Source organism: Meles meles, chromosome 1 (genome assembly GCF_922984935.1).
Source record: "Meles meles chromosome 1, mMelMel3.1 paternal haplotype, whole genome shotgun sequence".
Classification (NCBI taxonomy): Eukaryota; Metazoa; Chordata; class Mammalia; order Carnivora; family Mustelidae; genus Meles; species Meles meles.
Genome location: NC_060066.1, coordinates 108,614,652 through 108,642,327, shown reverse-complemented (window position 1 = coordinate 108,642,327; position 27,676 = coordinate 108,614,652). Strand labels below are relative to the sequence as shown.

At 53.8% G+C, this 27,676-nt stretch overlaps 2 protein-coding genes across 7 annotated transcripts; one reads left to right on the top strand and one right to left on the bottom strand.

The window, feature by feature from the left end:
* Positions 1 to 560: 560 nt before the first annotated feature.
* Positions 561 to 15,119, bottom strand: CELF3 (CUGBP Elav-like family member 3). 5 transcript variants are annotated; one of them, XR_006820504.1, is made up of 14 exons: positions 14,221 to 15,071; positions 12,976 to 13,058; positions 7,769 to 7,817; positions 7,238 to 7,366; positions 7,020 to 7,099; positions 5,788 to 5,931; positions 5,502 to 5,643; positions 5,099 to 5,248; positions 4,671 to 4,736; positions 4,230 to 4,400; positions 3,820 to 3,963; positions 2,999 to 3,136; positions 2,034 to 2,095; positions 561 to 1,341 (listed from the first exon to the last, which is right to left on the bottom strand). XR_006820504.1 is itself a non-coding variant. In XM_046020649.1 (14 exons), exons 4-13 carry the CDS (start codon positions 7,815 to 7,817, stop codon positions 3,009 to 3,011), a joined length of 1,203 nt encoding a protein of 400 aa, XP_045876605.1. In that variant the 5' UTR covers positions 12,976 to 13,058; positions 14,221 to 14,326; positions 15,078 to 15,119; the 3' UTR covers positions 561 to 1,341; positions 2,999 to 3,008. The 5 variants fall into 5 exon arrangements, 4 of the variants coding, with proteins under 4 accessions (XP_045876605.1, XP_045876580.1, XP_045876594.1 ...); XM_046020649.1 differs by lacking the exon at positions 2,034 to 2,095 and adding an exon at positions 15,078 to 15,119 and having other exon boundaries at positions 14,221 to 14,326; XM_046020624.1 differs by lacking the exon at positions 2,034 to 2,095.
* A 4,654-nt stretch (positions 15,120 to 19,773) lies between these two features.
* On the top strand, positions 19,774 to 27,067 carry RIIAD1 (regulatory subunit of type II PKA R-subunit domain containing 1). Of its 2 annotated transcripts, XR_006820246.1 has the most exons (5): positions 19,774 to 19,890; positions 20,375 to 20,451; positions 25,049 to 25,095; positions 26,197 to 26,324; positions 26,960 to 27,067. XR_006820246.1 is itself a non-coding variant. In XM_046018411.1 (4 exons), the coding sequence occupies exons 1-4, from the start codon at positions 19,807 to 19,809 to the stop codon at positions 26,265 to 26,267; spliced, it is 279 nt and encodes a 92-aa protein (XP_045874367.1). In that variant the 5' UTR covers positions 19,774 to 19,806; the 3' UTR covers positions 26,268 to 26,926. The 2 variants fall into 2 exon arrangements, 1 of the variants encoding a protein (XP_045874367.1); XM_046018411.1 differs by lacking the exon at positions 26,960 to 27,067 and having other exon boundaries at positions 26,197 to 26,926.
* The last annotated feature ends 609 nt before the right edge of the window (positions 27,068 to 27,676 follow it).

The following is a 27,676-nucleotide window of genomic DNA, read 5'->3' as shown; positions in this document are numbered from 1 at the left end:
GGGTAAAGGGACAGCTCACCCCCACAAACAAGGGAGAAATGGAGACCAGAATGTGAGACTCAAGTCCCCAGCCTTCAGGGGGACAGGGCTGGATACAAGAAAGGCCTGCTGACCGCTTTCTTCCCTCTGTGCCTAGTGCTGCAGAGCATTCCAGGATTAAGCCCCAAGGAAGGGCGGAAGAATGGGATCATGAAGCTATGGTCAAGACCTGGACCAGCTCAAAGGTCTTGGACCCTCCTGACAGGTCTCTCTCCCAAACCTCCCCCACTACCCGCCTTCCTCCCCTCCCCAGTGCACAAAATCCCCTACCCTCAACTTTCCAAGACTCTTATTTGATGCTTTTAAACTTTTTTCTTTATTTAGACAGAAAAGACCAACTCTTTAAAAGTAAAATGCAATAAATAAATAAGTTAAGCATAGAGAAGTGTCTGAAACGGACTCCCCAGTCTCCCCTTACCACTCCCACCCCCCCCCACCCGTTTCTTTTCCCTAAAACCTCTTCCTAAAGAAAATGATCAGGTAATAAACCCCTGTAACCCCTCCCCACACCCCTCCTCCCATATACCCAATTACCCCCCAAAGCAAAGGGAGAAATCAAGAGAGAGAAAAAATCCAAGGGAAACATTGTCTAAACTTCCAGAAAGAGAGATGGCAGCGTCCGGGCAGGGCCGGGCTGGATAACGCACGGGTGGTAGTGGTATTTACATGGAGGGGACCAGCCGAGACTGTAAACATTTTTAGGGGTTTCGGGGGAGGTCCTTTCCTCATGAAAGGAGGAAGGTCTCTGTGGCTGACTGGTGGAGAGGCAGCCCTCAGGGCTCCCCCACACCCTCCTTAGAGGGGGCCCATGGGGGAGGCAGTGAGTTTTAGGGCTGGGAGCCCAGGGTTCAGGATATGCTACCTCTAGCTGAGGGTGGCAGGGAGTGTGAGAACCAGCTTCTGAGAAACCCCTAACATGGGGAAGAGGCTGGGGTAAAGGTGAGGTGGGGAGCTTATGGGAGGCCCCTCTGCCCTCCCGGGGGCCACAGGTCCGCTGGTGGGGGAGGCAAATGCGAAAGCTGGGCACAGAAAGTCACCACAGGAACCCCAGCAGAAGGCAGATAGCCTGCAGCCTTCGAGCTTGTCCCTTGCTCCCTCACAAAGGCCAAAAGGGCACCTGGGAGGAAACAGGCCCTTCAGGAGGGGCAGGGTGGTGGGAGTGGGCCCGTGTCCTGTTCCCCCAGGGCTGTGAAGCAGCTTTTGCCCCAGAGCCCCATCGAGGCCCCGGGCAGGTGTGCAGAGAGGGCTGGGACCAGACGTGGGGAGAGGGGTGTGGTGCCCCTTCCTCTGGTGTCTCCAGACCTGTGAAGTAAGGAGACATGGGTGAAGCTGTAGAGAAGGCACAGCCAATGCAGGTCGCAGGCCCTGCCAAGGAAGAGGTAGCTGGGCTGGCTGACGCAGGATAGGATGGGGCCGCTTGGGGAAAGCAGGTCATCTGAAAGGCCTCAGTCCAGACAGAGCCCCCCAGCTGTTGGACGAGGGGCAGTGATGGAGGAGATGGGAGGGAGAGGGCCCATGATACAGGAAACCAAAGGATATTCAGAAGGAGATATTTACACAGCCCGTGAGAGAAAGAAAGGCTGGAAGACAGAGAGACAGGGACTGGAGGGGACAAAGCAAAGGAGTGAGACAACAGGCAGGCAGGCAGAGATAGCTAAGAGAAAGGAGGAGAAGGGGCAGCGGACAGACAGACACCTGGAGGAAGAGCAAGGCAGCCAGGCTAGGGCCTGGGATGGGGCTTAGGGCTGCAGACTTGGGGGCTGAGACCCCCAGACCCTAGAGAGTGCTCTCATTCCTTTTCAGAAAGGAACAAAGAAAGCAAGAGAGAAATGCACAGAACACAGACCACAGTCACCAACCACTGTTGACCAAGCACATCCCGCGAGCTGCCCCCGGCCCTGACCCTGGGCTGAGGGGTGCTTCCCTCCGCGGCCCCCTCCCCAAAGAACAAACAATTGGCTCCAAAGACAACACGCTCGTTCCATGCAACTTACAGGGGCCCGGAGCAGGGGTCCGGGGATGGGGGCTTCGGCCGACAATGGACACGGGCCCTGGGCTGGGGGGGCCCCCAGGGTGGGGGGAGTTAAGCAGCCAGGATTGGAGGGGGAAAGGGGGAGAAACAGAAAATGTGGGTATTGTTCTTGGGTTGTGTTTTTTCAGGGGTTTGGTCCAAAGGAGATTAAACAAACACAAAAGTCACCAAAGCTCACAGCTCTGTGGCCATGAGGCTAAGGTGGTGATGGCAATTGGGTGCAGGGGACCCATTCTGTGAAATTCAGGCAGTCTAGCATTTTAGCCTTCTCCACCTAAACCAAAGCTGCTCCTGGGAGGCCTGAAACCTGGACTTCCCCCAGTCTGTTCTGTGCACTCTGCACTGTCCCATGGGTCTATACTGCACAGGAGCTCAGGGTCTATACTACGTGGGGTCCAGGGTGCTGAAGGTCTAATGTCCCCACCTCTCAGGAGGATAGATATTCCAGGAGCCACGATTCTAGAACCCTCCAGTATCCTACACCAGCCCCCTTACTTTCCCAACTCTACTCCCCTAATTCTACTCTGACCCAAAGGAAAACCAAAAAGAGAGACACACACAAACACAAAGACACAGACCAGACAAATGACACCAGATTCTGAGGAAGACCTGGGAAGTGGACACAGATCTAGACAGACTTGGCTCTCTCTGGGGTCACAGTGTGTGTGTGTGTGTGTGTGTGTGTGTGTGTGTGTGTGTGTGTCTATGTATGTGTGTGGTGAGAGAGAGAGACAGAATGACTCAGGTGACTGAAAGGTGACAGCAGAAGGAACTATACCAGACCCCAGCTTCAAGTGCACAGAGTCGGGCGGGGGTGGGGTGGGCATCCCTGAGGCTAGGGGAGCATGGGGTGGGGGCAGTCCAAGTAAGGGCCCTGGCTTCAGTGTGAGGGAGCTGAAGAGGTCACAGGATGGGAGCAAGACCCACCTGGGGGCCCTCAGTAGGGCCGGTTGGCATCCTTAGGCCGCTTTAGCTGGACTTTGAGGCGCTTCATGCCAATCTGGAAACCGTTCATGGCCTGGATAGCAGCCTGGGCACTGGCCGGATTGTCGAAACTCACAAAGCCTGAGGTGAGAGGGGCATAAGGCCCAGCCCAACCCCACCTCACTTGCCTGTGCTTAGGGCCAGAACCTGCTCCTTGGTTCCCTGCTGCCCCACCTCACTTCCTCCCGGGATCCTGAGGGCCTGGCACACAGCAGGCATTGGATGGGGAGCTGCTGATTGACAGGCTGAGGAAATGCAGTGCAGCCGCTCAACATGCTCTTGGACATCCCTTCCAGCACTCTCTGAAGGGCAGCCCCTTCCTCAGCCTGGATAACTCTGAACCTGCCTTCTGAAAATACAGACCACTTCTGGCGCTTCGTGACTTCTCAAGCAGGAAGGACAAGGCTCCTTCTCCCCTGAAGCAACTTTTCAAAGACATTAAGGCAAAAGACTCCACTCCCTAAACTTTCCTTTTGAAAACCAAACATCCCGTTCCTGAGACTCTTCCAGACCTTGGGGAACATGAATTTGACCAGTGTTCAAGGAGAAAAGGTGAAGTTGCAGGTTTTGGAGGAAGAGCTGGACAGCAGCTGGTATGGCATGCTGAGGGTGTAAGAAAGGTTCCTTCTGACCTTGGATAATCTGGATTTCAAAATTTGGGCCCACTGTGACCATAAATGCCTTTAAATGTCTCAGATCTTATCCATATTTGGAGTTTGGCAAAAATGTGCCATATTTTATCTTTTGGATCACCACAGTCTTACCAAAACACTTGCTCTGATTGGTGGCCCGGTCAACAAAGACTTTGGCTGAGATGACGTGGCCGAAGGGGACGAACATCTGGAGGATCTCTGAGTCCGTGAACTCCTGGGGCAGGTGGTAGATGAAGATGTTGCAGCCGTCAGGGCCTGGATGGCAGCAGAGACAGAGGAAGAGCTCAGGAATTGGGAAACACAGGGCAAGGGCCCCACGGAAAGCAGGCTCTGGGGGGGACCCTCCCATCCCAGCCCCCACATGAAGGCCAGGGCGCCAGACACCTCATCCCCACTCGCTTTCTTCCCACACATAAGGCCAGAGTCAGGCTTGGAGCAGGCGACAGGGAGTCCCCAGCCCAGGACCAGGGCACTCCTCTCCCTGAAGGTTTTGGGCCGGGAGAAGGGTGCCCAGGCTGCACCTTCCCGCTGCTGCTGCTGCTGCTGCTGCTGTTGCTGCTGCTGCTGCTGCTGCTGCTGCTGCTGCTGCTGCTGCTGCTGTTGCTGGGGAGGAGGTGGGGGCTGCTGGGCGACCAGGGTTGGGGGAGGCTGCGGGAACGCAGGTGCGACCAGGCTGTAGGCTGCTGGGTAGGCTGCGGCGGGGGGGGGGGGGGGAGAACAGAGAGCTGGTGGGGGTCTCGGGACTCCCCTGGCCCCCAGGGCCCTCTGGCCAGCCCTGTCTCCCTCCGCCTAGCCCAGGCCAGTGGGGTGGATAGGCCCTTGAACTCTGGGTATACTGCCCCTAACATAGGACCCATGGGACACATCAGGAAGCCCCAGGGGGTGGCTGGCAGGGCAGGGTGCCTGAAAGACCAGCTTCTGTCCCTCACTGTCCCTCCTGTCATGGGCCCTGGGCTCCTCACCTGTGTAGTGCTGCATCCCTGCGTAGGCCTGCTGCAGGGGGTCCACAGGTGCCGCGGGGCTCTGGGCTGGGGAGAGCAGCAGCACCAACTATGAGGGAGGGGGAGGACGCAGAGCAAAGGCCAGGCAGGTGGGGAACACAGCCTCCCAGGGCGAGGGGTGTGACAGGATAGCGCGCAAAGGCACAGGGCCGTGGGAAGAGCGCAGAGTGTGGAGTCTGACTGCCTGTGCAACCCCAGACTTCTCTAAGCCTCAGCTTCCCCGGCTGAGAATGGGCAGGAGCCTCTGAGCCCAAGGATGCCAGAGCAGAGAAAGCACCTTATGACCCTGAGGCCTGCAGAGGGAGGGTGTACCACAGCTGTCTGTGGGCAGTGGGAGCGGTGGCTTTGATAGCTGCTGGGGAAAGAGGGGGGCAGGCAGAGACCCCCACCTGGGTAGGGGTGAACCCCGTTGGGATACAGAGCATCAGGGGCAGGTTGCCCGGTGGGCTGGGTGGGCACGGGGCTGTAGCCGTTGACGCCCAGGGCAGCAGGGATTGCCGAGACGGGCGTGGCGGCGATGGCAGGAGGGGTGCTGGTTCCTGGGGAGGAGAAAGCGACAGAGACAGAGCAGAGGAGCGGGGACACACACACACAAACACACACACACAAACGCAGAGAACCAGTCAGCAAGGCTGCAGGCATTAGGGAGGAAGCAGGCCACTCTATTGCCCCTGAGTCCTTCCCAGCCCCTCTGGCTTCTCTGAGAAGTGCCATATGTCCCCTCCCCGCCACACACACTGACCTGTCCCACTCGTGCCCAGCTCAGCTCAGCCTGCCTACCCTGGGCCTTACCTGAGGATGGGGTGATGGGGGTGGCGATGAGGCCATTGGCATTGATGGCGGCCATGTGCTGCATCTGCACGGCGGCCATGGTGGCCATGGGGCTGAGGTAGGCACTGTGAGCCGCCACCAGGGCTGCCTGCTGCTGCATCAGCTGGAGGAAGGGGAGGCGAGGATAGTGGGGCCGGGTCCTCCCACCCCTACCCCCATGCCCAGCCTGGCTCCCCAGGGGGCAGGTCCTACAGGCCAGGAGGAAGTGGGGAGGGGCCCAGCCCAGGCCCCCAGGGTCAGTGCTCACGGCCTGGGTGTAGGCGCTGTAGGCTCCAAATTGCAGGGCGATGGGGCTGAACATGCCCAGCTGGGTAGCCACCTGCTGCATGCGGCGGAGACCGCGCTCCTTCTCTGTGTCGGCAAACTTCACCACCAGGCTGGATGAGGCACCCTGGGGAGGGGCCACACAGCGGTTAGAGGGATAGAGGAGTTGGGACCTCTCCTGCTCAGAGCCCTCAAGGCCCGGCCTCGGTTCCAGCCCTCCAGGCTTGGCCTCTTGGAGAGGACAGCCATCAGGGCGCCTCTGTCCAATGGGAAGATTTTCATCCCAGCCTACCCCTGTGCTGGGATGGGCGAGAGGCTACAAAAAGTTGAAGAAGGGGCGCCTGGGTGGCTCAGTGGGTTAAGCCACTGCCTTCGGCTCAGGTCATGATCTCAGGGTCCTGGGATCGAGTCCCACATCGGGCTCTCTGCTCGGCGGGGAGCCTGCTTCCCTCTCTCTCTCTCTCTCTCTCTCTCTCTGCCTACCTGTGATCTCTCTCTCTCTTGCTGTCAAATAAATAAATAAAATCTTTAAAAAAAAAAAAAGTTGAAGGACTCGAAGGCACGTGTTTGGAAAGGGAACGGCCTACTGAAATCAAAAGGGCGCCTCTGGCTTCTCTGTAAGGATTCCGAGCTGGAAATCATCCCCAGCCAATATTTAATCTCAGGCTGGTCATCCCATCTAGCTGCCCCAGCCCCCACACCACAAAGCCCACCCCCACACCCTGACCTTCATGGTGTGCTCAGAGCATGAAGCCTCAAGTTTTAATATCACCTCGTGCTAAATAAAAACCAAACCCAAGGAACACGTGCAGAGATTGTTGTAGAATTTTGAACTTTAGAATGCAATTCTCTATTCCGTGGTGCATCCTCTCAGCCAAGGCCCTGCTAATTGCTTGCCCAGCCTCTGCTGAGGGAGCTTTAGAGTCAGCTAGGTCCATCTGAGAAACACACTCTGCTGGAGAGCCCCTCACGAGCATGGTCAGTCGGCCCACGGCTAATGTGCAGAGGGCATGTGGGGCCTCTAAGCAAGTGTTCTGACACCCAGCCAGGGAAGGTGGGGGGTACAGGATGGTGGGTGAAGAGACAGGAGATGGAGAGGCTGAGGAGTGAGGGAGGCTGGAGAGGAGGGCAAGGCCTGTGGACTGGAGGTGAGGGTAGGGGTTGGGGTCAGAGGTGGGGGGATGTCATCTGAAATGTGAATGTGGGGGTGCTCACCGGCAGGGTCCGGCTGCTGTGAAGGGTGTTGATGGCTGCCTGGGCCTCAGCGTGGGTCTGGAACTTGACAAAGGCGCAGCCTATAGCATCAGAGAGCAAGGAGGAAAGGGTGAGGGCTTACCCTCAAGGGCCCCCAACGTTTCTGTCGCCAGGGAGCCAGGGGGAGAGGAGCGGAAAGGCCAGAGGGCCCAGCTGGGGAAGAGGGAGCCACTGGGTACCTTTGCTGGTGCCATCTGGCCCCCGGAGCACAGTGCACTCGTCTATGGTCCCAAAAGGCTCGAACATCTTCCTGACGTCCTCATCTGTCTGCTGCTTCCCTAGCATCCCCACAAAGAGCTTCCGGTCTTCTGGGGGGTAAGGCACAGGACGAGGGGCATGTTCAGGGCTCCCTGGCTACTTTCCCCACTCTATTCCCACACAAATCCTGCCCTTCATCTTTGGCAACTCCCTGGAGCTCCAGGCACTCCCCTCACCCTGAGACTAAGGCTACTAGCAGTGACGCTGGTGATTTGGGGGGAAATGGGATACAGTTATATAGGATGCTCAGCCCAGTTCTGAAGGGCTACACTTTCCTCTGGGCTTCAGTTTGGCCATCTCTACAATGGGCTGGATGACATCCCCTCTGACAACAGCCCCCACCTTGACCGGAAACCCTTTGGAATTCTCAGATTTCCTTCTTCAAGAGAGGCTGCCCCTCAGTCACTCTAAGCCCTGGGCCTGAGTCCCAAGTCCAAGGGTACAGAACCTACCTCCTCGGCTCTCGCTGTCGGCCGGCTTGACCTGGATCGGCCTGTTCATCTAAAAGGAGAGAAGAAAAGGCAACTGCTGGGGAACTCCTCTGAACCCCACAAGAGCCACCCCCCCCCAGGCCGGGACCTGCAGAGAGGCTAGAGGAAGCAAGCCCCAGGCCCTAAACTGCTCGTGGGAAGGAAGGGATGGGCCTAATCTTGTTTAGGATTAGGACGGGGGGGGGGGGGGGGGGGGGGGGGGGGGGCGGGGAGATTAGAGGCAGTGGGAGGTCAGGATGTCCAGGAGGATGCTCCTGGGCCCACTCCAGGCCCCGGTGAAGCCCCAGGTGACTTGGCCAGGGACAAGTGATGCTCTCTTTAGGGGGAGAATGGAACTTCCCATAGGACCTGGGTCCCCAGATGGAGCCCAACCAAGGGGCTATTCAGCAAGAGCTGCCTCAATTTTACAAAGTAGGGGCAAGAGAAGCCTCTCCAGTGAGCAGCCCCAAGGAAGACTATCGACCCAGGGATACCCCACAGATGCCCCGACTTCCTTCTGACCCCAGAGGTGTGTCTGCTTCTCTATCTGCCCCCCTACACCCCTTGACCCCGGGGGAAGGCACTCGGGCAGCACAAAGGGAGCAGATGCCCAGTCTCCGTGGCAACAGGAGAATGCGCGCCATGGCAACCGCCCACTCAGCCTGATTTATCCCTCCCGTCGCCCTGGCGACCGTGGTGACGTCATCACTTCTGCTGCTCCACACACCCGGAGAAGGGGGGGGTGAGAACAGGGTATGCTGGGGGTGGAGGATTTGGTGGGGGCTGGGAGGTGGGGGAGGGGCCCAGGACAAGCTTCCTGATTCGTGCTGAGCAGGCTCTGCAGGGGCCACACTGTCCCTTCTTCCTCAGCCTTCCTCCTCCAGATCAAATTCTTGGTGTCTCATAGCTGAGAGGGCTCCGAAGGAAGAACTGCTGTCCCATGCTCTTTTGACATTCTCCCTGTACCCTGAAGTCCTCCAGAGCTCTCCCTTCTCTTCACTCCTGCAGCATCTCCCTTTGTTCGGTCTCCAGTGGAAATGCAGACACCCCCCAGTTCCCCTCTCCACGATCTTGCCTGGTGAGGGGACTTAGTTATGACTTTTGCAGGTTGATTTCCTTCACTGGGGGTGGGGGGCATCTTCAGAACTGGAGGGAGGGGAAGGACTCAGTATTTCGTGTCTGAAAATATTTTGCTACTGAGGGGCCATCCTAGCTCCAGTGACCAAAAATATTAAACAAAAGAAACCATTTGTTGACATTCTGAGGGGAGCTACGGGTATCCTCAGGAAAGGCACTGGACTGGGGGGTCAGAAGATCCAGGTTCAGGGACTAGCCCTGCCATTCACTAGCTGGGTGACCTTGGACAAGTCACTTCTCTCCTCAGGGCCTCAATGTTCTCCTCTGTAAAACAGTGTGGCAGATCAGGTGGTGGTGAGTCAGGTTCCCCTCAGCTCTAGTGTTCCAGCCTTTGGGGATCTCGTGTGTCGTCACTTCACACAGAGAAGTACAGGACTGGTAGTGGGCCCCTTGCCCCTTCGCACACCAGACCCTCCACCCTGGTATCCAGCCTTTCCAGTCAGTGTGACAGGGCTCTGCTGGTGAGGGAGCCCAGGCCTGGATCAAACCTAAGTCGCACCTCAGTGGACACTCCTGTCGTGCCCCACCCCCATTTATGGATCCAAGAGCAGCTGGCTGGGGGGAGATGGGTAACTGTCACCCAAATCCTCCAGCCAATCTGCCCCAGCTTTATCCTCCATCAATCTGGGATTATCCCATCCAGTCTCAATCTCCTCAGGAGCTTGCACCCGCATGTGTGTGTGTGTGTGTGTGAGAGGGAGAGAGAGAGAGAGAGAGAGAGGTGTGTGTGTGGGGAGTGGGGGTAGACGCCCAGGGCGCTCAGTCTTGCACGCTGTAAAGCAATCGGGAAGGGCTGCATGGGCACCTCAGCACCAGCCACACCTCCTACAGGAGACGTAGACTCCACACTAGGGTCTTTCCACAGCATCAGGGAATTCTTGAGTTGACACTCCCCCATTCCCAAAATGCCCCTAGGGATCTGAGGTTCTAGGCAAGGGCGGGGAACCTGAGACCCAGAAAGAAAGGATGCCATTCCCTTACTGCATGGGCTCCCAGGCACAGAAATAGCACCTCAGTAAATATCCACAACTGATAGGGATTCACACAAAGCACACAGAAGCACACAGGCTGTGGCGCAGGTCACGTTGACAGAAGGTCCCCGACACAGCCTCCCTCAGATGCCCCCCCCCCCCAGCCAACCCATGCCCAGGCTCTCCTCCTCGGCCTGGCACTTCCTGTGGGAAGCTCGGTCTTTGTTAGCTCAGCTCGGGCACACCTGCCCCCTCCCCTGAGTCCAGCTGGGCCCTGTTTACCTGGCAACCCAGGCTTGGGTGCCTCTCTTCCCTAACCACCACCAACCAGGTGATAAGCCCTCCTGAGGGCCTCCCAAAGAAGAGGAGGCTATTTATACTCACTCACTCAGACTTCTTCCCCACTGACTTGGTCACTCATAAGGCCCTTATCCTTCTCACCAATAGCAAAGACCTCACTTCCAGCAAGAGCTCCTATTTCCAGAAAATCTAATTCTCCCGAGGACACAGGCCTGCTGCTCTACCACCCCTGGCTCCTGACTCCCTTCCACCCGGTGTCCCAGACCACACATGGATCCTTTCCACGGGGCCCAAATTCACTGGCCCAACATCGAGCCAACAGGCAAGGCCCATGGCCGCAGAGTGGGACTTTGGCCCAAGGAGAGGGCGTAGGGCAGGCTAGGCAGAATTAGTCCCTCCGACCACCACCTCCAGGAGGCCACACCCTCCTGCAGGAAGAATCCAGGGGCCTTTGGCAAAGTCTGTCCTGGGAACACTCAGGGGAGAGAAAAGGAAATGGGGCTTGACAGCCACAGGTGTAGCCTCCATTCTTCCTCTGCAGCTGAAGTATCACCCTAATATAGTGGGACCATGCAGATTTTGGGGTGACAGAGATGGGGAGGAAGGAGAGCTAAATGCTCCCATTAAAAAAGAGCCTATATTGGGGCACCTGGCTGCCTCAGTCGGTGGAGCATGTGACTCTTGATCTTGGGGTTGTGAGTTCGAGGCCCACATTGGGAGTAGAGATTACTAAAGTAGAGATTACATAAAATCTTAAAAATCTTAAAAAAAAAAAGCCTGTATTAGGAGGGTGTGGAGGGAGGTTAGGCAGCAGGAAGAACTTCCCACAGAGGGGATGCACTGAACAGGCGTGCGTGCACGCGTATATATACACACACACACACTGAACAACTATTTGAGGAAACAATGCTGTCAGGAAACGCAGGTGGCAGAGAAAAGACCTGGGGGATACAAAGGGTCAGGCAGAGCCTGGACATAGACATCTGCTCCCCTAGACGCCCCAAGCCCCCAGCACAAGGGTCCCCTTGGAGGATAGGACCACCCCCCCCATTTCCTACTAGAGGCTCTGTGAGGCCAATCTGCATCCTGTCCCCCAAGGCAAAGGCTGAAGTAGAGGCCTCAGTGTCACCTGGGAGCTCACTCAGGGGCAGGGCTAGACAATCATTAACCAGGCGCCCTCTTCCCTCACCTGCCACCCTGGGCATATATTTTTTCCAGGAAGAGGGGGCAGAGCTCTTCTGCACCCCAACAGTCAGAGCCCTGCCCAAGCGCAAAGACAGCTGGAGGGGGCAGACCTAGGCCAGGTGCCCGCCTAGCAAGATGGCAGGAAAAGAAGAGACGTTGTGACTAAGATGAAAACTACTGAATTGTCAGGAGTCTCCACAGAGAAAAGGAAAGAAAGGAAAGTTGGAATGTGACGTGATGGAAACCAGGCTTCCCAGGGAAGCGTGTGCCCACACCCACGCAGCCAGGCTGGTGGGCGCACGCGCACACATGTGCACACGCACGCGCACACACAGGCTCCCCGGATCCCAAGCCTGCTCTCTCTCTCTCACACACACGCGCACACACGAACACGCACAGATCCTTAATGCCATAGGTCAGGGCTGTTCCGGTGCCCTGCCACCAACTAGGATGAGATGGAGGGGAGAAAGCCAGGCTGACTGTGGGATTTGCTCTCTTAGCTGCATTCAAGGGTTGAAGGCCACAGAGGGGATGGGTCATGGACCTACTGAAGGTTCGAAGTTGGGAGTGACTGAAACAGTTCTGATTTTCCTGGATGCCCCCACCCTCTTTGCCTGTCTGTTTTACTACTTCCCTCCCAGGAAGGAATGGAGAATCAGCCTTTTTCTCCATGCCCCACATAGGGGTAGGGGTAGAGGCTGTGACACGTGTGTCTCCAGCACCTAGGCCGGGCTCAGCAAATGTTTTGCCTAAGGGATGGATGGGGTTAGCTCTCAGTACTACTTCCTGGGGCTCAGCGGGTGGGAGACAACAGAAGCATACAGACATGGGAATAGAATGGCACAACCTTTCCCCCGAGGCTGCATGGCTGGAGGCAGCCTGAGATTCGCTATCCCTGCCAGCCCAGGCCTGGGACAATCTGCACAGCTATCTCAGAAGAAGAGAAAAAGAGTTCTGACTTTTCAGGAGAGAGGTCATGCCAGAGGGCACCCCTGCTGACCTGGGCACACTTTGGGGGTCAGACTTGATCCTCCACAATGATGTCTGCCCCTGCCCTTGCTTGCCCCCAGCCCAGCCCCCGGGCTCTGCTCCACCCTGTTGCCCAAAACTCTTCCTAGGAGACACGAGGTGAGTCTTTGAGAGCTCAGAAACCCGCACAGAGATGCTAGTTCCGCAGGTACCCACTGTCCCAGTCACAGTCAGACATTCCACCCCCATCCACCCCCAGAGCCACAAAAGAGTGCCTGGGTGCCTCCTGCTTACTTTGCCACACACTTGGTATCCGGAGTCTCTCCCCATGCCTCACAACCAGCTAAGTTCTCTAAGTGTTGCCCATGAGCAGGCTAGGAAGTAGGAAACGGGCTGCACCTGCTCTTTACAAAGGTCACATTTGCTCTGCTAACCGCTGTCTTCCTTTTCTCCAGGAAGAAGAAATGAATGCATCTCCAGCAAGAAAGAGAGCTGTTAGAAGGAGAGGGGGGCCTCCTGGTGATGAGAGGAGGTAGGAAATGAGCTCTGTGTCTCAGAAAGGTGGTGAGCCTCCTGCCCTTTCTAGCGCCCTTCTCAGCCCTCTGGCCCTTCGAATATGGGACTCACCCCTGGAAGCGTCTTCTGTTCGTGCAGGGCGCTCTGGGCCTTCAGGGCTGAATCGCGGGCACAGTATGTCAGGAAGGCACATCCTGAGGAGGGGCAGGGGCAGAGAGACCGGGTGGGGGTGAGTCCCTGATATCCCCTCCCTAAAAGTCTCCCCCCAGCCATGACACTGAGGACTGGGAGGCTTGTCTCTTCTTGCCCCTCTCTGGCCGCTGGAGTGGGAAGGTGTCTGAGAGGGGCCTGACATTTTGCCCCAGGGAGTCTCTGGGCTGAGTCTTTGGGAGAGGGGGCTTTGTGTGGGGGGAGAACGGGCATGTGGTTGCCAGACAAGTGTGCAGTGTGGCTTCTCTCTTCCTCTGCTGGCCTCTTTTCCCCTTCTCCTGCCTCTACCTCCCTCCATCTTGGTCCTCATCACCCCTCTCCTCTCCCATTTTCCCTATTTCCTCATCTCTCTCCAACTTCGAGGGAGGCAGGTGGAGGGTGAAGAGTGGGATAGAGGAGAAGGAAAAGGGAGAGCAGTTCACTGCAAGTCCCTAGGCCAGTTGACAGGGGAGGCAGTGAGCCCCCCACCCCCACCCACAGTGCCTGGAGCTCTCCAAGTCCTGACCGGGGCCTGACCCTGCTTAGCAAGAGTGCACAGCCCTTGGACAGGCCCAAGGAATGCCTCTTGGCCAGCCTCTCTCAAGTTCCCGCCCCCACACTTCCCAGATCTATACCAGTCTCTGTCCTCCACACCCTGCTTCTCAGGTCCCTCTCTTGGGTCCTGGAGCTGCCCTGCCCAGTCCATGTCCACTCTTGCCAGGGTGACCCCCACCTCAATAGTATCTGAGACTACTAAGATTCCCAGGCGAGTGTGTGTGCGCGCGCGCGCGCGCACACACACACACACACACACACACACACACACACACACACACACCCTGCCCGGCTCTTTATCTCCCAAACCAGATCTCTTGGTCCTCCATCCTCCTTTCGTTCATCCACATCATCACCCTCTCATCTCTGGAATCCACATCTCTGCATCCCCTGGACAACTCTTCCCCTAAAGAGGCTGTCTTAAGGCCTGCATCTGAGTCCCCTGATCACCCTGGCTGTTCTCTCCTAGCTCCTCCATCCACTCCTTAGCCCCTGAACTCTTTCCTTCCACATTGGCCCTTTCCAGCCGCTCCAGCCCTCCAGGCTGGCTTCCCCTCCTCCCAGCCTCCCCTCCCACCCCTGACATCTCTCCAGCCTGGCCTGACCCCTCACCCTTGTGCAGCCCGGTGTACTTGTCCTTGATGACAGTCAGCTCGAAGATCCGACCAAACTGTTCGAAGATGGGCTTCAGGTCCTTTTCCTCCAGATGCCTCGGGATCTGCCCCACAAACAGCTTGATGGCATCCGGCTCCTTCATTGGGGCGGCCCAGGAGGAGGGGCCGAGGGGAGCAGGGAGAGGCCCAAAGGCCAGGGGGAGCTGCCCAGCAAGGAGGCAAGTGGTGGGGGCCGGGGCCCAGCCGGGGCTGGCTTTCCCTTTGGCCCCCAACCACGGTGCTGAGCAGAGGGGCAGCTCTTCACACAAAGAAGGCCCAGGGAATTGAGGGCTAGGGGTCAGGGGTCTAGGCAGACACTGTCATGCCACCAGGGGGCATAGCCCAAACAAATGATCTCCCTCCCAGAGATCTGGCAAATATCCCAGAATGGGGGTCAGTGTGCTCAAGATCTGGAGGATTAGGGTGGTATCTGGGGTCCTGGGAACTGGGGGTTAAAAGCTGGAGTCAGGGAAAGGGCCTGAGGAGGGTGATGGAGAAGGAGGCTTAGGGGTTAGGGGCCTGGTAGGTTGCCAGCAGCGTCGGGGTGGGGGGGGCACTCCTGATGTGGGGCAGGTGGAGCTCTCGTTGGCTTTCCCGGGAGGACACCTCCCCTGTGGCTGATCCTTCTGCTGGGTCCGAAGATCCCTGATGCCAGATGCTTGATCTCTGATGGCGGCAGGGCTCCGGGGGTCCCTTTTGCCCTGCCGCCCCCCTTCAGGTCCTCCCCTCAGCCCCCCTCCCACCCCCACCCTGGTCCCTGGGCCTGGGTTGCTGCTGGCGGTTCCCGCTGCTGGGGCTGCCTGCTTTCCCGGTCACCTGGGTCCCGGAGCTCTGCTCTCCGGCCGCGCTCTCCTCAACAAAAACCTCCCCCCTCCACACCCCCCTCCCCACTCCCACCTCCTTTCCCCTGACATCAGTGATGTCAGTCTCAGGGGTGGAATACAAATTCTCTACCCTGGAGAGGGACGCACAATACAGACAAGAGCCACGCCCTCTATCTCTTTCCTCCCTGACTCCCTTCCCACCCCCAGAAGAGCAGCTGGTCCTGTTGATAATAACCCTTCCCCCATCTTACTCCCCAATCACGAGCTGGGCAAGACACTAAGATGGAGAATTTATAGAGGAGCCCTAAAGTGGGGTCCATTGTTCCGGGGGCTGGAGCTGTCCCCGGTGCTGGAAGCGAAGACCCTGGAGAGGGGAGCAGGGGGGAGGAGGAGAGGGGAGCCGGCATCTGGGGAGACTGAGTGTGGGGAGCAAAGGAAAGAATCTGGGGAAAAGAAAATGGCATAGAAAGAGTTGGGAAGGTTGGGAATGGAGGGAGGAGGGAGACGTAGATGGGGCAGGAAGCAGGTCTCAGAGCCTGGGGGAAAGGGCAAAAGGGGACCCAGAGAGGAAAGATGGAAAGTGGGGGTGGGGAAGGAGAGAGCGGGGTGAAATGAGCACAGAGAGAGAACTGTGTGTTTTCCAGAAAAAGATCCAAGAAAAACTATGTCTTGCTGGCATTTGCCAACGCCCCCTTCTCTCCCTCCCGGTGGTTTGTGTGTGTAAGTGCGTGGGCAGGGAGGCAGCGGTGGTGAGGTGGTGACAACTGTGAGAGCTATCGCTTGTAAGCTCCTTGAAGACCAGGGCACTGTTTAATTCAGCATTTTACTGTTCGGGGTCTAGCACAGTGCCTTGCTCCTACATAGTTGCTTAATAATTATTTTTTGAATAAACAGTTGATGCAAAGAACCTCTGATAAGACCAAATACCCGATTCCTTTAGGGGGAAGGACCACAGCTAGCAAGCTCCAGTTTAGGGCAGGAAAAAAAAAACAAAACAATTTCTCCTCCCTTTGCTCCTTTCTCCTAGTTAGGTTCCTTGAGTAGGACTCTCAAAGTGAACCAGTAGCAAAAAGGGATGGGGGGAGCACATTTGGGGACTGTTATTCTCCTAAACCACTCTTCTTCTACAGATGATCTGTTTACCCCATAATCTCAAGGGAGCTTAACTCTTCCGCGCACTGGACCCACTCACAGCACCCTTCAGTGCAGGGAGTACCTGCTGACATCAAGTCTCCTGGACTGGGCAATCCTTGTAGAATGCCTCATCTACTGTCAGTCCCTTCTTCACCCCAGAGTGGGGTTGATGTCTCCACAGTGGCACTGGTGTCTCCAAAATCTGTCCAACTGAATCCCTGCCACCCCCATTCCTCAGCTATCACAGCAGGCAAGCTTCTCTTTAGGAAGGGAAGTAATAGTAATGGCGCTTAGATGACATGGTGTCCCAGAAAGTCTTCCAAGTGCTTTACATTTAGTAATGTGTTTAATCCTCAGCACCACCCTATGATGTAGGTTCTACCATTACTTCCAAATAAAGATGAGGGAACCAAGGCACCAACAGATAAGACGGCTTGCCTTAAACCACAGAGCTAGAAAGAGGCCTTAGTGAGGGTGGAGCCCAGGAAGTCTGGCTCCTGAGTCCTGAGTTTAACCCCCACATCATATGCTCCCCTTCGGAATGGTTAAGAGTTGTTAAGCCTGGCTTTCTTCCTCTTGTGCCTTCATTTGAGCGCTGTGTAATAGATGGCCTTCTTTCTACTGCTTTTGATTCTCTGTTGACCACCTTCCATCTTTCCTTAGCCTGGGTTTGAGTGTGTGTAAATATGATCACAATTCATCATATGGATGCCCAGGTCCTCCTAGGTGGGCCCCTAAGATGAGCACAGGGGTGGGTGGGAGGGAGATGGTAGAGGACCCAGTACTTGGTGGTCAGAACACACCATGGCAGTGCCAGGGAACCAAGAGTGCAAACACACGTGAAAAGCAACTTTCCACTCCCTACTCCACCCTCATTGTTCCTTTTCTTGCCTCCTAATCTGATCTAGGTATTTATGGAGATGCTAAACAGATCACACCCTCTGAGGGTGGAGCCTAGGAAGACCCCACGGCCCTGTTGATCTCGTTACTCTGTGTCTTGTCAGCAGATCTGCCGCCCTGCTGCTCATTCAGGCTTGGGGCTAATCACATTAATTGAAATATTAAACATTTACCAAAATGAATTATAATGAACTCCCCTTCCTCCTCCTCCCAGTCAGCAACTGGGGAGACAGCTGCAGGCAGCAAAATGCCTCCAACCTTTTGCTTAGTTTGTGGTCCCCAGATAGAAGGTTTCTATCTGAAAGGAGAGGCAGGGTTAAGGGGAGAAGAGGAGGGAGCTTACTTCAGGGCATCCTTGCTGGGTGACTGTGGGCACATCTCTGCCATGTGACATAACTCTGGGGGTTAACCCTAGGACTCAGAGGCCCATTCTGGGAGGTTGCTCTCCAGGAGGAAATGAGGCTTCCAAACCTTACTTCTTCCAAGGTCCTTCCTCTTTCCACCATCCCCAAGCTCCCCCTCCTTCTTATTCTTCTGAACTCAGTGCTAAGCTGCCCTACATAAAAAGATTATTGACTTTATAAAGGGGGAGCTCGACTCCTGATTTTAGAGTCTTAGAAAACAGATAATTGGGATATATTTCAGAAAGGGAAAAAGGTAGTGGTGGTATTTGCGGGCTGAGTGGCTAGTCACCAGATCTTGTTGGCCTCACCAAATGAAAGCAGAGTGAAGCCACCTGCTGCAGAAACCATGACACTGTACAAAGAATCTATTGTTTGATCTTCCTTCTCTAAAGTGGCTGCTGTCTCAGATGGAGAGGTAAGACACTGAGGACCGAGGTGCTGTGAGAAAACAAAAGTAAGTAGAAGTACCTCTCTTATTTACACATAGTGGTACTTGGACCAAGGGAAGTGCTCAGTCAAGAAAGGCTTGATTGATTCTCAAAGTACAAGAAGACCACAGACTAGCAAAAGAAGGACATTACTTATTTTATACACAGGGTGGGAAGACGGAGAAAGTTTTACATATTTACGTATGCGTGTGTGTGTGCATGTGTGTGTGTCCGTGTGCATGTGTAGATTTGTCAGTCCAGCCCAGCATTGTTTAATAGAAGGCAAGCCATATACACAACTTAAATTACTAGTAGCCACATTAAAAAAGCTAAAGAAACAAGTGAAATGACTTCTAATAATAGATTTTATTTAACTATAGATTCTCAATATTATTCAATGTTTATATGATATGTCCAAAATATTCAACCTGTCATCAGTATAAAATTATTCATAAGATACTTTGCTTTTTTAAAACTACATGCTCAAAATCCAATGTGTATTTTATACTTAATAACACATCTGACACTTCCAGCAACATCTGAGTGCTCAGTAGCCACAGGTGGCTCGCGCTGACCTTACTGGATAGTGCAGCTTAAGAGGTTCCCCCACTAGCTTCTGTGGGGGTGGAAGGGTGGGAAGAAACAGGTCTTGGCCAACAGGAACCATCACCTCTGATTAACCTCTGCTCCTGCCTGCAAAAATCACTGTGACAGATGGCAGCTTATCTACCTCTCTACTAACCCTTTCTCCTAAAAACCAGACAAACAACTGCATTGATTACTAACCTGGATGAGATTCCTGGGAAGAGGCCTGTAGCTCCACCTCATCTATATTCCAGGATTTTTTTTGTTTGTTTGTTTGTTTTGTTTTTCCTGGCTTAGGAACTGTCCACATTTTCACTTCTTCCCTTCACTCTTTGCTGAGAAGAATAGAGGTGGATCACTGAGAGACCCCCTCCAAGGCCAGAGTCGAAATGCTGGCCTAGTTTCTCCGTGGGCGGTTGTCCACAAACCTGAAAGACCAGCCTCCCTTCTGAGATCTTTTCCCTGTCTCCCAGGAGACCTCTGCTGGGCATGATGTCTGGGAGTGCAGAAACTCAGCGCTGCGTGTATACACAGACAGACAGGCTCCTGCCCTTTCCAGGCCTATTTGCAGCTCTCTGGCTTTATGTTTCACTTTCCTTTCTTAATTAGATACTAAAAGAACACACCTTGAAGACCAACTGCCTTTCCCCTCCACTGTTCACTTGGGAGTGGGAGAGATGATTTAGAATTTATGAGGAGCAATCTAATCTACACAAGAAAGTCCGTCCAAGAGGAGGAACCTCTGGCAAGATATCCCCCAGGTCCTTTCCGGTATCTTTAGTGTGAGAATGTCCCTTCCATTGCAGCCCTCTGTTCACTCCATCCTATGGGATGCTTTCATGTTAAGTGTCTACAGGTCTGAAGGAGGGGTTTGGCTTTGGGGCCAGCTGAAAGGGAACAAGCTTGAATTCTCTCTACTACTAGGTTTCAATAGCTGCCAAAAAAGGGACAGGGTCAGGAACCAGATTCTGAGATACTCTGCCTTAGGAATCCCTTTTTCAGTTTTGCTCCAGAGCCCAGGAAAAAAAAATTATTTGAGGTTGGGTGGAGTCAAAAAGAAGGGCTTGTTCCATATACAGACAAGAGGGGCAATTAGCCCCCCAATCTGGGGAAGGAGATCCCTTGGAGACCCTTCTGAGTTTATTCCTCGGTTTCAGAGTGGCCCCCATATTCCTTCCCCAACCCCTTCCCCGCCGGCTGGTGAGGGCCGGACTTGGGGGGGCGGGGCCTCTCCGCCCGCTTGGTCGGTCGCCTTGACGACCCGGGCAAGATGGCGACGCTACAGGGTGGGCTTCTGGGGCCGGACCCCGGGGCGCTGAGCCCCGCGCAACAGGAGCAGCTGCGCAACTTCAAGGTGGGTGCGCCCCGGACTCCCGCCTCCGTCGAAGTGCAGCTCCCCTAAACAAGGGCTGCAGACCGGGAGGGGGTCAGGGAGGAGGGCGCGGGAGCCTGTTCTCAGATGAACTGGCGGAAGGCTAGGAGAGACGCCCGGCGGAACCCTAGGTTTCTGGGGCTCCGGATGGAGCCTGACCGGCGCCTGAAAGTGCAGGAAGAACGACCACAGGGGTCTGGCCAGTGAAATGGACCGAAATTACTGCCGGAGACAATAACTTAGTACAGACAAGAACTTCCGGACGGTGGAGACCCGACCTTAGCTATGGCCCCCGAGTCTGACCGAGCGGGAGGTGTTGGTCTATAATAAAACAGGCGGCTTAAAATTTCAAACGTCCCGGGAAAAGATCCAGGTCAGATGCACACCTAGTTTCCCCAAGGCCCGGGACTTGAACCCTGAAATCTGTCTCCTCATGGAGCGTGACCTTTTGCTCTCCTTCCCCTAGATTCAGACTCGGATTGCTAATGAAAAGTACCTGAGGACCCACAAAGAAGTAGAGTTGCTCATAAGTGGTTTCTTCAGGTAGGTGGTTTTCCTACCAGCCTTGACAACTAGTGGGAAGTAGTACCAAATCTTGGTTGGGAGAGATGAGTGACTTCTGCCTTTAGGGTCAGAAAGGTAGGAAAAAAATAAAATAATACATATACATACATATATGTTAAACTAAATAAATTAAAATTTATATATATATACATATATATAGTAGACAATATTTTAAGATTGAGTTTTTTCTAACTCTGAGATATGTGGCACCTGGTGTGCTCTTGAGTTATCTCTAGAGGTTTTCTTAAATTATCTCTAAGTTCTCAAAAATATTAATAGTCATTTTAGCTGGAAGGATAAATATATATCTTCTGACACTTGGAAGAGGTAATTTGGCATTGAGAAATTCAGCAGGCAGCCACTGGGTGTAGAACACTATTTCTCCATCAGAGGAGCTTAACAAGATCACTAGAACTTAAAAAAAAATTCAGATGTCTGGCCCTTTTCTCCCTGAGAGCTTTGTTGTGGAAAGACCAGTGGTTGGAAGCTATTCCCCTGTACGTCTTGGGGAAGAGACTATTTTCCACCATATCCTGGAGCATGTTTTTCTTTCCCCTACATTGCCCTTCAGCATGGCATTTGTTTGGGTGGAAAATTCTCCTAATGGGATGAAGGGCAGAAAACTGTAAAAAAAAAAAAAAAAAATCTTGGTGCAACAACAGATGAAAACAATAGAGCTGTCTAAAATACTGTTTGGCTACAGACAAATAGGCAAGGTTTAAATAATAATAATGGCTTCCATTTCCAGGCACTGTGTTGGTTTCCTACCTTAGCCTTTATCACACTGAATTGGAATCTCATTGTCTGTCTTCTGTTTCTGTCCCTGGACTAAAACCCCAAGTTGGGGCAGCCATGTTTGCATCTCCCGTACCTGCACGCTGGGTGCCATCTTGGTACTTGTGCTGATCCTCCCAGCAACTGCAAAACATAGGTTATCATCACTTCCATTCTGCAGCTGGAGAGGTGAAGTACCTTCCCCAAGATGCGGAACCAGGATCCAAACCGCTGTGTTGGGTTGAAAGCTCACAGGAGCTGGGGAGCCAGAGGTGCGGCTCTTCTTTGTCTTCTTAAAAGTCGACCTGGAGTGGTGTCTTTTTTTCCAGCTCTTTCGTCTTTCCTGAATCTCACTGTTCTTCATATCCTAATCATTTCTCCAGTGGCAGCAGAGTCTCACAGACCAGATAGGGAATGGAGAGAGGAAAAAGAGAAACTTCTCTGTGAAGCTTGGTTTTATTTGACCCAGGGGTAAGACTTAAGGCAAAAGATAGTTTAGGGGTCTTTAGTCAGTGTCAGTCTTGGGAATCAGGCCATCATTTTCTGCACTTTTTCTTCTAAAGGGAAATGAAGGTTGGCGTCATTCCTATCCTGGGGACCTTGCAGTCCCAAGTTAGGAATGATTCCAGCAGGGAGGTTGGAGATACTGATGTTAAAATCCTGAATTAAATCACCATTTGCGTTGTTAACAAACACAAGGAATGGGTGGTGGTGGTGGTGGGAGATGTTGGTAAATGAAGAGGGTGATGTGTTTAGTTATAAGTCAGGGATGGACCAGCTTCTCCGTCCAGGAAGTTTCCAGGAGGAACTGGGTGTCTGTGCCCGGCTTGTGCCAGAACAGCCCCTTCCCTTCCTCACCATCCCCACCTCCCGAACTGGGTAAGCCACCTGAGTTTTCCCTTTGCTGTCCCTGAAGCTACCTATAGGAAATGCTTGTGGCTCCTTTTAGGCCTTTCTCTTTCTGAGGTGGAGGTGGGAGGGAGAGATGAAGTGTTTAAAGTTTGGGGGTTTGCTTTTGTTGTTGTCTTACTATTACTACCTTTGGAAGATACTGGGATGAACCAGAGTCAGCCCCTCATCTGTACTGGATACTTCAGATGGTCTTCCCCTTGGGAAAAGAGGAAGGGAGAAAAGGGAACAGAATCCTGGGCGGCGTACCTGCCCTCCCGTCTTCTGCAGGTCTCTGCTGTAGACTCACTCCAACCCACGAGAAGCTCGAAAGTGTTTTTGTTGGGAAGCGAGCTCCCCACTTGGGTTTTCCAGATCATGATGACTTATGGTGATGCAGTCACCACTCTCCAGGGCATACTTGTACATACAGTGTATGGAACTCTTAATACCTTGAGTTTTGGACCTGAAGAACAGACAGAAGAGGGATCTAACTTATTTTAGGCACCCGGAGATCTAGGATTTTAGGCTGGAGATAGGATAGCAAAGTGTGAAACTGTAGAAAGGCTTTATTAGATATTTTTGTAAGTAGCCAGGCAGATGAATCTCCCCCAAATTTAGCACTGGTTATGTCATTCCTTGGCTGGAAAAATCTGCAGTGGCTCCACAACATTTTGCCCCCTACCCCCAACTTTTTTTAAACATTCCATTGAAGTATAATGAAAAGTGGCATATCCTAAACTGGGTGAACTTTCACAGGATGAGAATACACATGGTAGTGGGATCCAGACCAAGAAATCGAACCTGACTACATCTCAGACCTGCTGAGACCCTTCCAAGCACTTCCCCCCCAAAGGTAGCCAGTATCCTGACTTCTTTTTATTTATTTATTTTTTATTTATTTGACAGAGAGAGAGATCACAAGTAGGCAGAGAGGCAGGCAGAGAGAGGGAAGCAGACTCCCTGCTGAGCAGAGAACCTGATGATTCGGGGCTCCATCCTAGGACCCTGAGATCATGACCTGAGCCGAAGGCAAAGGCTCAACCCACTGAGCCACCCAGGCACCCCAGTATCTTGACTTCTCGTAGCACAGATTTGTTGTGCCTTTTTGCACTTTATGTAAGTGGAATTCTACAGTATGTGCTCTATTGTGCCTGACTTTTGTGTTGCTCGACTGTGTCTCATAGATCCCCCATTCTCACTGCTGCGTATGTTCTGCTGTGGGACTAGTCTGAGCTGTTTGCACCCATTCCCCTGGTCTTTTCAACTGAGTATAACTGTCTCCCCCTGGCCTTTCAGGCTCTCCATAATAGGGCCCCTTTGCTCCCAACTACTCTTTGTGTCTGCCCGCCGTCCCCGCCAGATGGAACCTCTGATCATTCCACTGACCTCCCCACGGGGGGGGGCACTGACACTTCTGGATCCTGGGGATACAAAGGTGGGGACTTCTGTTCCTACTATTTTATTTTTTCTTTAAAGATTTTATTTATTTATTTGACAGAGAGAAATAGCCAGAGACAGAACACAAGCAAGGGGAGTGGAAGAGGGATAAGCAAGCTTCCTGCCAAGCAGGGACCCCAGTACGGGGCTTGATCCCAGGACCCGGGGATCATGACCGGAGCCAAAGGCAGACGCCTAACGATTGAGCCTCCCAGGCACCCCTCCAGTTCCTGCTCTTGAGGAGTTCACCATCTAGAGAATATGGACTCTTTCCTTTCATTTCTGGGACTTTACTCTCACTGCTTCTCTGGGTCTGGGATGCCCTTGTCCTGTCATCTGAAATCCTGAGTGCACCACAAGGGGTGCCAGGTGCTCTGTGACGCTTCCTGGGGCCCTGTTCTCTGTAACCTTTCTCGCTGTCCGCAGCACACCATTAGCACCCTCTTACAGCCCTTTCTGCAGGATGGTTGGCCTTTCGGACATTTGGGAACTTACCCGTTCTCTTTTACTTGACTCATTTCTTTGAGGTGGTGCTGTATTTTCTCTTTTTTAAAAAAAGCAATCCCTCATATCTAGTATAGTTACTTACACAAAATTTGTGCTCAATAATTATCAGATGGAATTCAAAGAGAAGGGAAGCCAAGTCCTTACAGCTTGGGAAGCAGGGGCTTTGTGGGCAGGCGAGGCCTTCTTCCAGGGGGGCAGGGTGGCCATGGCCAGGAGGATGTGTTGTAGAGAGCACTGGCCTTGGAACCACCAGACCTGAGCTCTCTGCCCTTTGTTTCCTCGCTTTGTGAACTTGGGAAAATGATTAACCCTTTGAAAGATTGATTTCTTCATATGTAAAATGCGGCATGGCCATTGCTGTTTTGCAGGGCTGTTGTAAAGTGAGATAAGATTTGTGAACATTCTTTATGAACCATAAAGCTCTATGTGAGATAAGGCATGTTCCTGCCCAGCGGCCCCAGTGCTGAGGCCTTGTTAGTGTTGCTTGGAGACCCGCCCTCCATCCTCTCCGCTTTGATTGCATCGCTGCCCGCCCCATAACTCCTGTGGGTACTCACTGTTAAACGTAGTCACCAGGCTGTGGGGTTGCATATATGCCCCACCACACACAAGCCCCTCAAGGACTAGGCAGCATGTCCTTCATCTCCACCACCTGTGCGTGGCTTGGGATCCTGGTTCTGTGAAAGTGTTTGATGAATGAATGACAAGCTTCACCTGGCTGGGGCACAGCTGTCTTGTGAGCTGAGCTTAGTGCCATTTAGAATTTATGCTCCTGGCCTCAGAACCTGATCGGAAGGAAAATCACAAATGGAAGGGTCTTTGTCAGGAGTCCTCTGGCTTATTGACTCCCAGACGGGTGTGTCACGGGTCACTCTGCTCCCTGAAAGGTGGGACCTGCCGCCGAGGCTGAGCGCAGTCTGCCTTCAAGCCTACTTTATTCCTACCCTTATCTCTTCATGTCTTCCAGAGAAATGTTTTTGAAAAGACCAGACAACATCCAAGAATTTTCTGCAGGTGAGTAAGGCAATGTCTGTTTTGGGTGTTTAAGAAACCAACCCGAGGAGTATTATTGCAAATTTAACTTGGATAAGCCCACGATTCTCCCTACAGAGTTTGGGGGTACTTCTTCACTTGATGTGGCCCTGGGGATCTCTTTTCAGAAGGTCTTTCCACCATTGTCATTTCCTCCAAATGAGGACAGATAAGAAATGAGGCAGAGCTTCCTTATGGTGAGGATTAAGGATTTTGAGATTCCCAAAGGAGCAGAGGGGCAGCTCTTCTCCCTGGGACTCCTGAAGTGGGGTTCCCCACCCTGGCCGCACATTAGAATCACCTGGGGAGCTTTTAAGAAATGCTGAAGCCTGGGCCCACCCCCAGAGGTTGGTATTTAATTAGCCCAGGGTGAGGGGGGCAGCCCTATGGTTGCAAAGGTCCCCAGGTGATCTTAATGGGTTTCACTGCCCCAACTGGCTTAAGGTCACCGGTATTTAGAGGGAAAGGCCGGGTGGGAGGCTTTCTTGGGGCCTGTTAGCCCAGGGAGCTGGTGTCGGATGCACACCGTTTCTAACTGAATCTGGTGCGTCTTTGCAGCTCCAGCAGATGCTGCCTCTGATTCACATTATGCCGGGTGTATAAAAACCATTCTCTGTCGTCATCGTGTGAGAGCCTGGCTCTCCTCTGAGAGGATATTCTCAGAGAGGAGAGGGCGTGAGAGCTCAGAGATGAGCTGGCAAGCTGAGCTGAGACGAGAATAACACTTGGCATTTATTTGGGCCCCAGGATGGGCCGGGAGCAGCAAACCCAGAGATCCCTCAGCCCTCTGATGGCTCCCTGTGCGTCAGCAAGCTGATGAACTGCCGGGTGGTGTGGCCGGGCCCGGAGCCATCCTGTGTCAGCCCCTCCCGGGCAGGCGGGAGCTGGCAGGCTCAGCACTACTCTGGGCGGGGATGGCGACCATGGGATCTGCTGTGACTTCTGTTACTGTTGGAAAGCAGGGCCACCAGGAACAGGCCTACTGAGGCTGAGCCAGCCTCGCTTTTGAGCGAGTGAACGGTCTCCCTCCCCGCCTTCTCGCCTTGGGTTTAGATAATTTCTTCTTTTCGATTCTCATCCCAGACTATTTCACGGATCCAAGACTTCCCAACAAGATTCACATGCAGCTAATTAAGGAGAAGAAAGCGGCTTAATTAGCAGAATCAGGATGCTCAGCTGTTGAGAGAGACCAGGAAGAATCCAGCCTCAGGGTGGGTGTTAACCTCGCTTACAGACAGAGGCTGCTTTGCTCTTGTCAAAATAAAGTCCGGGCTTCTTGGCCCCGGGTTTGAAGGAAACCAGAGGGAGAAGCGGCAGAGAAGTTTCATGCAAAAGTGTTTCATTTTCTTGACACTATTTTGGGGAATTAGGGGCTGTGAAGAGTGGCCCGGGGTTTGTCTGGCATGTCCGTGGCAGGAAGAGACATCTGTCTTCTGAGCCTGGTGGAATGGAGTCAGAGAGTGGAAGCGGAACCGTGTGGGAGTGAGGAGTGGCAGGGAGACGGGGGTGGGGGTGGGACCCACTGGTATCCAGACCCTACTGTCAGACTGCGGAATATTGGAATAGCGAGCACTCTCGCAGATGGCCTTTTCCTTCTGTCGCTGGTGCAGGGAGCAGAGGGAGTTCCCGTTGCTTCTGGAAGGGGCGGGAACAGTCTCCCTCCCAGCACCTTGGACGAGGGACTTTCCTGTTCCCCGTCCTTTTCAAACCAGGCTCTGCCCAGGAGGGTCATCTCCCATTTTTCAGGCAGGATGATTTCTGAAAGAATTTTGCAGGTTGGGATTTTTTCTTATGAGGTGGGAAGAAGCCACGTTCCTGGTGTTACCGCACCATTTGTATTTTGCAGGGTCACCTGGAAGAGCCCTGTTGCCATCAGAGTGGGGTCCCAAGCTGCCTTGGGCCATATCTGCTGTTGCAAAGGCTTTTAAAAGATATTCATTAAAAACAGACCTTTCTAGTCTCTCTACTGTGTTTCACTCAGAGGAGGAAGCCATCCAGTAGGGAAGGCTGCTGCGCCCCTCCTTAGACCTGCTGGGCAGCAGGGCCGTCCCTCCGTCTGCTGCAGCCTGTGGGCCTCCACTAGGGCAGCAGGCTGCTCCCACGTGTGCCTCACACTGTGTCCTCCCTGCCCCTCCAGACCACTTGCTCCCAGAGCCGAGGCTGGAGGAGAGAACAGGGGTGGGGACTCTGTGAGGCCCACAGCTGATTGGGGCGGCCCTGAAGCCGAGTCCTCACTTTAGCACAGTGTCCCCCCCACCCCCATCTTCCCTTCCATTACCGTATGGCGTGTACAAGCAGTGGTTTAACTTTTCTGGCAGCGATAATAGCAATGGGGCTGGAGGGACCGCGAGAAAAAGAGACTGGACAAAAAAACCCATTTGGGGTCCTGCATCTTGTGAATTATAAATCTAACGGGTGACTCAGAGGTGGTGGACTTTGTTCTTGAGGATTTTTACCAACAAACTGCCCATCCATTGTTTGCAGCTAACAGGCAGGGGAGGGGGCCAGTTGGCCTTTGACATCCCTTCCAGGCCTGGAAGGCATGGATGTCTTCTGTGCTTGT

Excerpts from the sequence above, each read along its gene's own strand:
- CELF3 (XM_046020624.1), bottom strand. The coding sequence starts at position 14,365 with ATGAAGGAGCCGGATGCCATCAAGCTGTTTGTGGGGCAGATCCCGAGG. Across the intron at positions 7,367-7,768 it reads CGACAGCGAGAGCCGAGGAG|AAGACCGGAAGCTCTTTGTG; the intron begins GTAGGTTCTGTA and ends CTTACCCCCCAG. Across the intron at positions 5,932-7,019 it reads ACAGCAGCCGGACCCTGCCG|GGTGCCTCATCCAGCCTGGT; the intron begins GTGAGCACCCCC and ends GCCCCTCCCCAG.
- RIIAD1 (XM_046018411.1), top strand. The coding sequence starts at position 19,807 with ATGGCGACGCTACAGGGTGGGCTTCTGGGGCCGGACCCCGGGGCGCTG. Across the intron at positions 19,891-20,374 it reads AGCAGCTGCGCAACTTCAAG|ATTCAGACTCGGATTGCTAA; the intron begins GTGGGTGCGCCC and ends TCCTTCCCCTAG. Across the intron at positions 20,452-25,048 it reads CTCATAAGTGGTTTCTTCAG|AGAAATGTTTTTGAAAAGAC; the intron begins GTAGGTGGTTTT and ends CATGTCTTCCAG.